The sequence below is a fragment of the Capricornis sumatraensis genome, chromosome 13 (assembly GCF_032405125.1).
Source record: "Capricornis sumatraensis isolate serow.1 chromosome 13, serow.2, whole genome shotgun sequence".
Taxonomy (NCBI): domain Eukaryota; kingdom Metazoa; phylum Chordata; class Mammalia; order Artiodactyla; family Bovidae; genus Capricornis; species Capricornis sumatraensis.
Window position 1 is genome coordinate 58,416,504 of NC_091081.1, and position 14,767 is coordinate 58,431,270.

Sequence of the window (14,767 nt, forward strand, 5' to 3'; positions counted from 1 at the left end):
CATCACTACCCAACTATTTCCATATATGTGTCTATCAAGTGATGAGGCACAGAGTGCCCAGAGATCTTCAGACTGGAAGAATGGGTGTAAAATGCTGTTTGTTTTCCACTCCCACAAGCCAAATTTTACAGGGAGGAAAAGAGCTCCAGAGCTGACCATACCTCCTCCTTCTCCTCGAGTGCTCCAACAGGTAAAACAAGCCCATCACTAGTCCCTTTAACACAATGAAAGATATGGTTAACATCAATTATTCAAGTCATGTTTCTCCATAAACATAAGAAAGATGAAAGGAAAAGACTAATTACTCACGCTTGTCAGAGCCCAAAGACCCTGTAGAGCAGCTGCCCACTCGAAACCAATTTTCTCATAGAGAAATCCCCCCAGCGTTGGTCCTACAAAAGCACTAACAATGGAAAGAAGAAAGAGGATTAAATAGAGCCAAAAAAAGTTACTTCTTATGGGCTACATGACCTCTTCAATTCATTATATTGAAACTACGCGTGTGTGCATGCTAAGTTGCTCAGTCCTGCCCGACTCTTTGTGACCCCATGGACTGTAGCCTGTCAGGCTCCTCTGTTCATGGGACTCTCCAGGCAAGAATACTGGAGTGGGTCGCCATGTCCTCCTCCAGGGGGTCTTCCCGACCCAGGCACCAAACCCTTGTCTTTCCTGCTTTGTAGGCAGATCCTTTACTACCAGTGTTGCCTGGAAAACCCTGAACAGGGCATTAGGTGTAAGAAAATACAAAGTCAAAGTCGCTCAGATGTGTCTGACTCTTTTCGACCCCATGGACTGTATAGTTCATGGAATTCTCTAGGCCAGAATACTGGAGTGGGTAGCCTTTCCCTTCTCCAGGGTATTTTCCCAACCCAGGGACTGAACCCAGGTCTCCCACATTGCCGGAGGATTCTTTACCAGCTGAGCCACAAGGGAAGTAAGAAAATAATTCTACCTGAAAAGGATGATGTTTGAAATGTTTAAACAATCCTAAAATTATGACTGCTTCTGAAAAGTTGGTGCCTTATATGAGAATTTTAAAAAGATGGCATGCATTCAAAAGAGTCTTTATTATATTCTCTCCAGGTATTTGTATTTAAAATAACTCAGTACATACTGACTGATGATAGCTACACAGCTAGCATATAATTCTCTCTCTGGTATAGTACAGAGTGGGCTTCCCTGGTGACTCAAAGGAAAAGAATCTGCCTGCCAATGCAGAAGACACAGGAGATGTGGGTTTGATCCCTGGGTCGGGAAGATCCCCTGGAGGAGGGCATAGCAACTCACTCCAGTACTCTTGCCTGGGAAATCCCATGGACAGAGGAGCCTGACAGGCTACAGTCCATGGGGTTGCAAAGAGTCAGACATGACTTAGCAACTGAACAACAACCTAGTACAGAGTAAAAATTAGATACAAAAATGAATGAATAAATGAATACATCTTTAAACCTGAGACATGCTCCTGTTAAAAGAACTTTAAAATTTCACTTACATAAGACAAAGTATATAAGATCATTGTGGTCACCTTGTTAAAACTGTTGGTATAACCACTGATCTTGAAGTCAGATAGCATGGGTCAAAACTGCAGCATTGCCCTAAGAGAATTATGCAGCTTCTTGTAGTTCATCTGATCTCTGAGTGTCTGAATTTCTCCATCGGTAAAATGGGAATAGTAGTCTCCAACTTACAAGTGTGAATTAAATTCCAAAGCTACTCACCCAACTGACCACATTGCACCAAAGAGACCTGACACAAGTCCCAGGGTACTTAATCCTTCTTCAAATCCATTTTCACTGCAAAAAGAAACAAGAGTATATTCATGGTTAAAAGGGGAACTTACATGAAACAAAGGAATAGCGTATGGTAGATAAACTAAACCAAACCAGGGATAATCTGGACAAACTCAACAGCAAGAACACTCCATTTCTAAAATAAAAAGTTAACCTCACTTGAAGATATTCTCCTAGTTATGGTTACTGCAGGGTTTTCTAGAAATGCTTCTACTGTATATATAGGATATAATATTAAGAATCATGACCCACTTACATTACATGTTTATTAAAGTATACAATTAAGAAATCTTAAAATGAAACGAACATGTAAAGAGAACAATGGGCAACTTTCAGAAAGTACAGAAGCAGCTCCTTATTCCTATGAGCATTGTTGAACTGGCACATCAGAACCAACAGTTATTTTCCTGCTCAAGTTCACTTTGTGTTCTTCACCATCACATCTACTAAAGACTGACGGCCAAGTGACAAATGCCTGGTGTGGTACAGTACTTCATAATAAAAAGATATATTTGGTCTTCTTCCCCATTCCTGGCACAGAGCTAAAAGTTGTGGAATTTCCTAAAAGATGAAAGCTATTTTTAAAAAAGTATCTTTTGTTGTATTAATGAGATGATTTTGGGACCAGCACCCACATTGCATGGAGAATCAATATGGATTAGAGTGTTGGAACTTTCAGCCCCACAAATCCCTTCCCCATAGGGATGAGAATGGGGCTGGAGATTAAATCAATTGCCAATTGGTCAATGATTTAATCAGCCATGCTTATGTAATGAAGCTTTCATAAATATCCAAAGGGACTGAGTTCAGAATGCTCCCAGCTTGGGAAGCCAGAATGCTTCCACGTGCCAGAGTGCTGGGCCCAGACAGAGGCTCCATTGCATGGGACCTCACTGCCCTTTGTATCTTGTCGTCTGACTGTTGACGAGTGAACTGGTTTCCTGAGATCTATGAGCTACTCTAGTAAATTAATCAAATCCAAGTCATGGAAACTGCTGATTTACAGCCAGTGGGTCAGAAGCACAGGTAACAACTTGCACTTGATATTAGCTTCTGAAGCAGAGAGAGCCCTTAAACTGTGGGATCTGCTGCTATCTCCAGCTAAATGGTTTCAGAATTAATTGAATTTCAGGACACCCACCTGGTTTCAGAGAAGTGCTTGGTGGTGTGAGGGAGGGAAACACACACGCTGGAATTGGTGCTAAAATAATTTTACCTGGTCACTCTGTGTCCTTGTGTGGACTTCCACTGTGAGAGGGAAATGATGCTGAGGTCTTTCCACTGTGCTTTGGCTTTATTTTAAAATTTATTGAAGTATGATTGATTTACAATGTTGTATTAATTCCTATTGTACAGCAAAGGGCTTCAGTTATGCATATACATATATATATATGCTTTGACTTTTTAAAAGTATATCTGTACCAAGGTGTAAACCGAGCCAAGCTTCTATCCACAACCCATTTTACCTATCACTGTATTAACATTACTCTATATCATCATTTATATTATTGTATAGTTGCTTATAATATTATAACAATATTGTGTGACATGAAATCATGAAGATTTAGTAGTATAAAAAAATATCCAACATCCTACAAAATTGAGAAATTCAAGAAAGCTTGTGATGTTTACTGTTAATTACAACAGTTCAAGCGATGGAAGTAACTTACTGTGCGCAACTGAGAATCTCTGGGAAAGTTGGAATCAAGCCAATTCCAGCAGAGATACCATTTATGACTAATATCAGCACCAACAACCAGAGTTGACTGCAAAAAAGTTTTAGAGAAAAAAAAAAATTAACATTGAAAGAGACAACAAAGCTTCATGCCAGAAAGGGCAGGCAGGATCTTGGCAGAAGTTCCTTTCACAGATTACAAGACTAGTCTGATTCTTATTCCCATCTGATCTTTACATTTTGATGGAAAAAAATCCATTCATTCTGCTGTCCCAAGGTCTTTGGCCACACATGTCACATGCCTGGAGTCAACTTGCCTTATCACCATAAAAAATCCTTTCAAAGTTGATTAAAATGTCAATGTTAACGTCACTCCTTCAAGCACTTAGTTTTAAAATTCCATTGACTGAAAAAGGGCACAGAAGGTATGTGGTAAAGGAAGTGACAGGAACCTGCTATTCCTTCCATGCCAGGCCCTATGTCAGTTACTTCCTATCCACTGCTCTTTTGAATCCTTGCAGCAACCCTGCCATGTGAGTCTGTTAAAACAATCAAAGAAGACAATCTAGGTGATAGAAGCAAACTTTACTTAACACTTCATGAGGTGTATGGTCTCCTTTCAGAGGACTGCAAAATGGGATGGAAGGCAGGAAGCTTTTATGGCGTAAAGAGTAAAGAACAAGGAAGAGAAAATCAGAAAATATCTGATTGCCCAGGGCCACACAGTCTATTTCGTCTAGGGTGAGAAAGCCAGAGCAGGGTTGTTGATTCGAGGGTGACTGGCTGACTGCTTTCTGGTCAGGAGGAGCATTTACAGGGACATGAAAGTTTTCTAAGCTTTGGTTTGCTGATATGGCACCCTGGGCTGGAGTCACTCCATCCTGAGCCTAGAAAGTTATTCCAGTGGTACTATTATCACCTGTTTTGTGTGTGTGTGTGGATAAGAAAACCTAGGCTCTTGGAAGTTAAATGAGTTACCCAAGTTCACACACCAAAGAAGGCAGAAAGTCCAAATACAAACCCAAACATGAAGGACTCTGAAATCCTTGCTTTTTTCCATGTCATGTTCTGTCCCAGAGGTACCTAAAAAGCTCTAAGTAGCTCACTTTATTTTAGCAAAGAAATTATAATAAACAAGCTTTGGTAAGCAGCTACCACATACTAAGGATGACACAGAAACAAAAAAAATTTAGTTCCTACCTCAAGGAGCAAGAAGTAGTGAAAAAAAAAAAAAGTGTATCCTACGAACAATCAGCTAAAGGTAGATAACAAATGCTATTTTTAAAATAAAGTACAAATTGCAATTGAAACACAAAGGAAAAATAAGCGTTTTTCTCATTTGATATAGATTTTATGCATTGATGTTCCCTTAGACCATTGCTAGCATACAGTAAATACTGTCAGTAAAACAAATATTTCAATATAGTCCTAAATCTGATAATTATTTAAATAATAAGATTCAAAGATACTAAGTGTATCAGTGTTACACCAAAATTTCTAAAATAATTCTTAATAATATTTGGCTGAAAATTTGAAAGAAGAAAAAAAATTACCTCTTAATGTGCAAGAATGGGGCAGGTCCTAAGAGCATGTAGCAACCTGCTAAGGTTAAGTTTCCAAAAACCAGAAGCCATTTCCTTAGGTGCTGAGAAAGAAAGTCCAAAGAAACTTAGAGGTAAAAAGCTCCCATAATCCAAGAATATAAAGAAATCATCAAGGAATACAAGTCATGATATTTTAAAAAAAATCAATACATTGAAGAAAACAAAATTTTACATGTAAGAGAAAACAGGGTAGATGGTAAACACAAAAGCAAGTGTAATCAGTATACCTCAAGACAGGGTGTGAGCAAAGGACAAGATCCTTGGAAAGGGAGTATATTGTGGATTTTGCAAATGATGAACTGTTTCAAATATAACAATTTTAAAGAAGCAGTCACCACAAGAAACAGCCAAGTAGATGCATTATCTAGAAAAATTTACATTTAAAAAAGTATCAAATAAAATGTTTTCTTATAAACTACTGAAAAGCAGGCTAAACATTACAAGGGTATGATATCCATTCAGTTATATATATGGCTACATCTTAAAACTAAGCTCCAAACACTTTAAGACACTTGCTTTTTGTCACCTGGATTACCAAGTAATCTCCACATAATCAGTCTTCATAAATATATACCCACGTGCAACAAAGAGGGGAAACATGAAAATAAGCACTAGTATCACAGAAGCTTGAGACTTGGTGAATAGTACTAAGCTCTCTATACTAGTCATCTAGACTGAATCATTTAAACCTAGTTAAAGGAGAATAGAAGAAATTTTCTTTCAGGATGGCTCTGGGATAATAATGCATATTGTCATGACCAGTCCTTTCACTTTCGTAGAAAAACTACATTTTATCCTTTCAAGTTGGTCAAGTCATAAGTACCTTTGAGCTCTGTCCTGATTATTAAGGTCAATCCATTTTTTTTTCATCAAGGGAATTTTTTCCTTTAGAAAAGCTAATTCAGGAGTTTTTCAACAGTTTTGGCATAAGCTTCCACTTTTCCCAGCTGAGGCCATTAAAGAGTGAATCTGCTCAGGGTGATGACAAGTTGGAACATACTGAGATCTCACACTGAAACTTCTCCATCAGCTCAAAAAAAAATGAATATTTAAGAATTTAAATGTTCTCACTGCTCCCCCCTCCCCCACAAAGATAACTGTGGGGATGGATATATTAACTAACTAGATGGAGTGAATCCTTTCACAAAGTGTAGAGATACCAAATCACCATGATGTATACTTCAAATATCTTAAAGTTTTATTTGTCAACTATACTTATATAAAGATAACATTTTGAAAAATTTGAATATGTTCATTCTAATCAGTAGCCCTGCAGAACTCCAGAAGTACAGTTGGACAACCACCAGACATACAAAAGTCATTCTTAAATATCAATGAAGTGTACATACTGGCATTTTATCACTGAGTAGGCCCACCAATGGTGAAGAAATGGCATAGGATAATGCCAAACCCAGGAATACCAGTCCCACATATCCAGCTGGTAAATTAAACTGTAAAAGAAATCCCATGTTAAAGTTACATGGTTAAGTCATTTAAAAAAAATAAATATCTATCTTTTCCTTCTGCATCTCTTCAGCTCTTATCACCTGCCATGAGGCTACGACTAACACTTAGCATCCTTCGTGATTTTTGTCTTACGCTTATAAACGGATTATTTTTTTTCATTATAGGAGAAGAAACCTAATCAGAGGTCAGAAATACAGGATGTTTTGCTTTGTTAGCATTTGATAGTAAATATTGTATAATTACCCTTCTATGAACCACAGCATTTTTACATGTCAACCTGTGCTTTGCAAACATTAGTATACACAAAAGATTACCTGGAGAACTTGTTATAAGAGGTTTGTGAACCCCAGCCCAAGAATTTCTAATTCAAAAAGTCTGGGAAGAGGCCTGAGAATCTGCATGTCAAACCACAATCCCAGGTATGCTGTCTGTCCACAGACTAAAGTGCATTGCTGTAAAACGCACTGACGATAATATCTACTCTATCCATCTCAAAGGGATATTAATATCTAATTAAAGAATTAGATGGTATGACACTTTGGCTTTTATAATAGTAAGCTACCTCATAACTCTGTTACCGTTACCAATATGATATGATATTTATTGGTTATCTGAGTTATTCTCACTTTCCTTAATTTCCTTCAGTTCAGTTCAGTTGCTCAATCATGTCCAGCTCTTTGTGACGCCATGAATTGCAGCACGCCAGGCCTCCCTGTCCATTACTAATTCCCGGAGTTCACTCAAACTCACGTCCGTCGATTCGGTGATGCCATCCAGCCATCTCATCCTCTGTTGTCCCCTTCTCCTCCTGCCCCCAATCCCTCCCAGCATCAGAGTCTTTTCCAATGAGTCAACATTTCCCATGAGGTGGCCAAAGTATTGAGTTTCAGCTTTAATATCATTCCTTCAAAAGAACACCCAGGGATAATCTCCTTTAGAGTGGACTGGTTGGATCTCCTTGCAGTCCAAGGGACTCTCAAGAGTCTTCTTTAACACCACAGTTCAAAAGCATCAATTCTTCGGCGCTCAGGAAATGGCAACCCACTCCAGTGTTCTTGCCTGGAGAATCCCAGGGACGGGGGAGCCTGGTGGGCTGCCGTCTCTGGGGTTGCACAGAGTCAGACACAACTGAAGCAACTTAGCAGCAGCAGCAGCAGCAGCAGCAGCTTTCTTCACTGTCCAACTCTCACATCTATACATGACCACTGGAAAATCCATAGCCTTGACTAGACAGACCTTTGTTGGCAAAGTAATGTTTCTGCTTTTGAATATACTATCTAGGTTGGTCATAACTTTCCTTCCAAGGAGTAAGCATCTTTTAATTTCATGGCTGCAATCACCATCTGCAGTGATTTTGGAGCCCCAAAAAATAAAGTCTGACACTGTTTCCACTGTTTCATAGGAAATAGATGGGATTTCCCATGGGACCAGATGCCATGATCTTCATTTTCTGAATGTTGAGTTCTAAGCCAACTTTTTTGCTCTCCTCTTTCACTTTCATCAAGAGGCTTTTTAGTTCCTCTTCACTTTCTGCCATAAGGGTGGTGTCATCTGCATATCTGAGGTGATTGATATTTCTCCCAGCAATCTTGATTCCAGATTGTGCTTCTTCCAGTCCAGCGTTTCTCATGATGTACTCTGCATAGAAGTTAAATAAGCAGGGTGACAATATACAGCCTTGACATATTCCTTTTCCTATTTGGAACCAGTCTGTTCTTCCATGTCCAGTTCTAACTGTTGCTTCCTGACCTGCATATAGGTTTCTCAAGAGGCAGGTCAGGTGGTCTGGTATTCCCATCTCTTTCAGAATTTTCCACAGTTGATTGTGATCCACACAGTCAAAGGCTTTGGCATAGTCAATAAAGCAGAAATAGATGTTTTTCTGGAACTCTCTTGCTTTTTCGATGATCCAGCAGAGGTTGGCAATTTGATCTCTGGTTCCTCTGCCTTTTCTAAAACCAGCTTGAACATCTGGAAGTTCACGATTCACGTATTGCTGAAGCCTGGCTTGGAGAATTTTGAAAATTACTTTATTAGCATGTGAGATGAGTGTGATTGTGCGGTAGTTTGAACATTCTTTGGCATTGCCTTTCTTTGGGATTGGAATGAAAACTGACCTTTTCCAGTCCTGTGGCCACTGCTGAGTTTTCCAAATTTGCTGGCATATTGAGTGCAGCACTTTCACAGCATCATCTTTCAAGATTTGAAAGAGCTCAACTGGAATTCCATCACCTCCACTAGCTTTGTTCATAGTGATGCTTCCTAAGGCCCACTTGACTTCACATTCCAGGATGTCTGGCTCTAGATGAGTGATCACACCATCATGACTATCTTGGTCGTGAAGATCTTTTTGTACAGTTCTTCTGTGTATTCTTGCCACCTCTTCTTAATATCTTCTGCTTCTGTTAGATTCATACAATTTCTGTCCTTTATCGAGCTCATCTTTGCATGAAATGTTCCCTTGGTATCTCTAATTTTCTTGAAGAGATCTCTAGTCTTTCCCATTCTGTTGTTTTCCTCTATTTCTTTGTATTGATTGCTGAAGAAGGCTTTCTTATCTCTTCTTGCTCTTCTTTGGAACTCTGCTTTCAGATGCTTATATATTTCCTTTTCTCCTTTGCTTTCCACTTCTCTTCTTTTCACAGCTATTTGTAAGGCCTCCCCAGACAGCCATTTTGATTTTTTGCATTTCTTTTCCATGGGGATGGTCTTGATCCCTGTCTCCTGTACAATGTCATGAACCTCCGTCCGTAGTAACTAGTCTTTAATTAAGCACATGGGATCTACTTAGGTCAGTATATGTTTTAACAATTTTTATGACATAATTCAAGCTAAAAATTAGCCCTTTAAAGACAGTAGCAAGATATAAAAGTCAGAAATATCCTCTTCTGATTTTAAAACGGGGTGGACCCCTTCCTTCCCTAAAAGACTGGTCGACCAATGACGGGACAGTAAAAAGTCAATTCAAACAACAGATAAGGCAGAAAAAGGGCAACAGGAAAAAAAAATGTGATAGAAAAACAAGGAAGTACATTTCTAAAGATTTTTATAAATTAGACATGAGCAACCTGGGTTTATGAAAGATTGTTACAATTTTTTCAAGATTTGGACAGAGTTCTTAAAAGGAAGAAAAATGAGTCTTAAGCAGACTCGTTGTTGATAATGTGAATGGAATGTGTCATTGAAAACACAAGATATTTTTCTTATGCATTACCTCATATGCTCACTGCTTAATTGTGATATTATATTATTTTCCAAAACTCGGGCCTGACAGTAAAATTACAGTCCCCAAGTTTACCTGTAGAATACCCCAAACTGTCGAGTGACTTGAAGGGGTTGTATTTCTGATAATGGTGCTTTCTTCATTCTGGGGCCTCAGAGTGAACATGGGCTGCAGCTAGTAGATTTCTGTCTTCATAAACACAGATTAACTCTCTAGTATAATTAACTATCAGACTCAGTAATATACTCTGTTGCATTATTTCTTAATAATCGTTTTTCAAAAACATCAAAGAACAAATTGCTATGACATCCAACTTTAAAATTCAGTCATTTTCAGCATTAAAAAAATAGAGACTCCTGGTTCCTTTCTCCCATTTCAGATCAGTACAGTTCATAGTCTTTCACATATATGCAATAGACTAAAAGTAAATGGATCCAGAGGGGATCTGTTAGAAAAGAAGAACACCTCACATTAAATGAGCCACTCAGAACCTCAAATGCCTCAGTGGAATTAAAACAGAGGAAAGTATCCTTGTTAAGTAGTCAGGATGCTGCCCAAGCCAGATCTATGATGACTAGAGCGAGGCCTAGGAGAAAGAGACCAGATGAAAGGCATCTTTCATTTACACAAATCAGACCCCTAGTTATAGGGACATCACAGAGGGAAGGTACAGGCTCTCTTGATGTATAGATTTCATTCTGCCTCCTCCTTGCAGCCACACCCGGAACTTTCTAGCAAGCAGGGCCTGAGAACAAGCAATTATGTGCACCTACCACAATGGGGAGTTTTCATCACCAGGCTACTCACCTTCTCCAAAACAAAGAGGGACAGTGTAGGCTCAAGGAAGCCAAAACAGGAGCTGAATGAGGTGATGGCAAAGGATAAAAAGGCAACCTTGGGTAAAGTGATGAGTTTCCAGAATGAGTGTTTCCCTTTATCAGACTCTTTGGGGTAAAAATTTAAAAAGAAATTAGAGTAATTAACACTGATGAACTTAATCTTTCAGTCTATTTTCAAAAGTAAAATTGGTAACACCATCTTTATCCAGTAATCAAAACAACCATGCCTCTGAGTTTGCCTAAAATTGCACATTATCAACATTTGCATATAAGTTATTCAAACCTAGAGGCCATTTCCAGGTACTTAAGAAATAATTTCTCAGATTCAAAAAAAAATCAACTGGAATCAGAGTATAAGGAGAAGTGGTCTTGGTTATAGGTCATCATCTAGAAGGCTTTCCCCAGATGGGAGAGAGAACACATGAAGTTGCCCTTGGTGGTAGGAAAAATCAGACACTTTATCAGGCAACAATGTGTGTGTGCTGAGGAGGAATCTGAGTCAATCAAAGAACACAAGACTATTTTTTTCTGCTTACAGAAAAACACTGGATTGAAAGGGATGTTAGTGAATCACGAGTACATTCAATTTGGCATCAAGGTCAGCTGAGAGCCAACCTCGTGTCAGTTGCTCAGTCGTGTCTGACTCTTTGCAACCCCACAGACTGTAGCCCACCAGGCTCCTGTGTCCATGGGATTCTCCAGACAAAAATACTGGAGTGGCTTGCCATTCCCTTCTCCAGAGGATCTTCTCAACCCAAGGATCGAACCCTGGCCTTCTGCATTGCAAGTAGATTCTTTACCGTTTGAGCTACAGGAAAGTCCTTTGAGCTATAGGGAAGCACCAACCTCAGGTGCTGCCATTTCCCCAGCAGCAACACAACTTCTGCATTGTCCCAAGCATCAAGCATGGTTGTTCCCAAGCCTCCAATCATATCCTATAATTCCCTTCTTTTTCCCCTGCTAATTTTTCAATCTCTAGCCACTTTGTAAAGCCTCGTTCTGGTCCTAAGCATCCTGCAAATTTCACCTCTATTACCATGTAACTGAGCAACCTAAACTGCATTTCATCTTACATGGTTTATTGTTGGGTGACTTTCCTATCTCCCAACTAATGTGCTCAACAAAATCTTTGCTGAGTCAGATATCATGCCACATCACTGGACACACAAAGCCAAAGAAGACAAACTCAGATCCTGACCTCACAGAGAAGTTACCAAAAGGTGTGGTGAGAGCCAGGATGGAGCTAGGAGGGTAGCAATTGGAGCATATGAGAGGGTTGCCTAAAAAAGAGGGAAAGCTGTTTAGGAGAGAATCTATGAAAGTAGTAATATCTAAATTACTGTCTAAAGGATGAGCTTGAGATGAGCAAGCAAAGAAGGAGGAAAGAATAACCCAGGCATATTATCCAGGAATGGCTCATTGTGAGACTCGAAAGCGAGGGGAAAGTATTCTGTTTGAGGAAATGAAGGAGCAAAAATAAAGAAGGAGGGTGGACATTGGAGTGTCAGGAGGAGAGATCATACCGCAGAAGGATGTAGTGATAAGATGATGCAGGGCTTTGTAAAGTAGGCTAAGCAGCCCAGGAAATCACTAGAGGTTTCAAACAAGAAGTGAGAATCAGATTTGCCATTCAAAGAGCTACACCTGTGGTCTCCTGGGAAATAGAGACAGGAGGCGAGTTAGGAGACTGTGCAGTGAGCTAGGCCATGAAGCTCTGAGGGCCAGAGCAGCACTGACCTATCCTCATTTCAACAGAACTCATTATGTAATAAATTCTTGGTAAATAATGATTCAGTAGGAAGCAAAGAACAAAAGAAGCATCAAGTGTGGTCCAGCTATATTTGTCAGGATAAGAGGGATAAGAGGGATAATTTCTTAATTATTAGCCAAATAGTCAATGATGAACCAAACGTGAACCCAACCTGTTTCGCTACTGATTTGACTTAGAAAAGGGCTAAGCCCACCATGTGGCTCAGTGAGGCAGGCCAGCAGGGAGACTTGACTGGTTATGGATTTTGGATTGTGTATTGCCAATGTTTAAAATAACAATGATAAAGGATCAACTTTAATCAATTACATTTATTGTGTATATAGAAGTATTATGGGTCTATGGCATAAGACAAAGTATTATGAAATAAATAGTCCCTTTCTCTGCATGCAGAGTGGGAAAGGGGATTATCACCATAAGAACATACAGGAATGTCCATGAAAATGAACACATCATGAGTTTAGCTAAGCTGTTGAAGAAGCCCAAGTAGTGAAAACTTAGGGTGATACCTGTTTCTAGAGACTCACAGCAGAATCACCCAGGGAGCTTTTCCAACCTCCTTAAGCAATCTCTCTGCTTCCTCCAATTCTGATACATTCTTCTTGGAGGACATGACTCCATGGTTGACAATGCCTGCCACAGGAAGCTGCTCTGAGAGGTAAGGAAGCGGAGAGGCCTTCAGGTCCGGAGGGACAGGAAGGATGCGGAGCACTGCGGCACTCCTGCCTCAGCATTTAGATCACTGATTGAGAGGGCTCAGGGAAACTTTCCAGAAGAGGTCATACAATTAAGTTTTGAAGGATCAGTCGGAGTCAGATAGAGTGGAAGTGGGAGGCAGTCCAGCTCATATGACTTGCCTGAGAAACCTCTAACAACAGCTTCTAGTGGCTTTCAAGGTAAAGCTCACAATTCATGGATTAAGGCATTTTTCTTAAGAGGACTGTCATCCCTACAGGGGGCTTCCTCAGTGGTTCAGTGGTTAAAAAAAAAAAATCCACTGGCAACACAGGAGATGCAGGAGATGTGGGTTCGATCCCTGGGTGGGGCAGATCCCCTGGAGGAGAGCATGACAACCCACTCCAGTATTCCTGCCTGGAGTATCCCATGGACAGGGCAGCCTGGCAGGCTACTATCCACAGGGTCTCAAAGAGTGAGACATGACTAAAGGGACTGAGCACCACACACAGGCATCCCTAGAGGGGTGGGAGGAGCGAGTGGTGGGGGGAGGGAGACTCGAGAGGAAGGAGATATGTGCATACTAATGACTAATTCACATTTTTGTATGGCAGAAATCCGCACAACATACTATAACAATTATCCTCTAGTTAAAAACATAAATTTTAAAAAGTTTAAAAAAAGAGGATTGTTATGTACATGACTGTGTTTTAAAAATATTTCTTTAGGGACTTCCCTGGCAGTCCAATGGTTAAGATTCTGCATTGCACAGCATAGGGCATGGGTTCATCCCTGGTCCCCTGGTCAGGGAACTAAGATCCCACACGCCAAATAGCATGGCTGGGGCCGGGTGGGGCGGGGGGGGGGGGGGTGGTGCGGCGGCACAGGATTTTTCTTTAGCACAATACAGAAGAGGAGACTTGGCAAGCAGATATAAAGGATAAGAGACAGCAAGGGGCTGAAATTGACTCTTAGTAACCCAAATCCACAGTGTTTATGGGTTTAAAAGGAAGTAAATGAGCGGAGTAGAACTTACAGAGTACAAAATTCTGCCAATATCATCAAAATAAAAGGAAATTTAACTTTCCAGCCTTACCTATAAGCTTTCCTAAAACAGTAAATTTTAAAGGTACTCCTTAATCTGAACACCTAAATCTATATTTATAGCTTTAACATTATAAATTGTGAGATTTAAAAATATATATATCAGTTTTCCCCATTCCATCTAAATACAAGATCCTTACTTAGATTAACAGAAAGCTTGCCAAACCATTTTGTTCACAAAAACATAGTGGGCCTTAGGAAGCAAAACAAAGCATAGTGGGCCAAACAAAAGCTAGTGGAGGTGATGCAATTCCGGCTGAGCTATTTTAAACCGTAAAAGATGATGTTGTGAAAATGCTGCACTCAATATGCCAGCAGATATGGAAAACTCAGCAGTGGCCACAGGACTGGAAAAGGTCAGTTTTCATTCCAATCCCAAAGAAAGGCAATGTCAAAGAATGTTCAAACTACTGCACAATTGCCCTCATCTTACACACTAGCAAAGTATTGCTCAAAATTCTCCAAGCCAGGCTTCAATAGTATGTGAAGTGAGAAATTCCAGATGTTCAAGCTGAACTTAGAAAAGGCAGAGGAACCAGAGATCAAATGGTCAACATCTGTTGGATCATAGAAAAAGCAAGAGAGTTCCAGAAAAAAACATCTGCTTCTGCTTCACTGACTA

General features: G+C 39.9%; 1 protein-coding gene across 2 annotated transcripts in view; it reads right to left on the reverse strand.

The window, feature by feature from the left end:
* SLC18B1 (solute carrier family 18 member B1) overlaps nucleotides 1-14,767 on the reverse strand; it is a 35,406-nt gene that overhangs the window by 1,463 nt on the left and 19,176 nt on the right. For both annotated transcript variants that reach the window (XM_068984826.1, XM_068984825.1), the window contains exons 7-13: nucleotides 10,567-10,703; nucleotides 6,419-6,520; nucleotides 5,019-5,110; nucleotides 3,461-3,556; nucleotides 1,719-1,793; nucleotides 310-403; nucleotides 162-214 (exon numbers count right to left, since the gene is read on the reverse strand). In XM_068984826.1, the coding sequence (XP_068840927.1) occupies nucleotides 162-214; nucleotides 310-403; nucleotides 1,719-1,793; nucleotides 3,461-3,556; nucleotides 5,019-5,110; nucleotides 6,419-6,520; nucleotides 10,567-10,703 (649 nt within the window). The remainder of the gene's footprint in view (nucleotides 1-161; nucleotides 215-309; nucleotides 404-1,718; nucleotides 1,794-3,460; nucleotides 3,557-5,018; nucleotides 5,111-6,418; nucleotides 6,521-10,566; nucleotides 10,704-14,767) is intronic.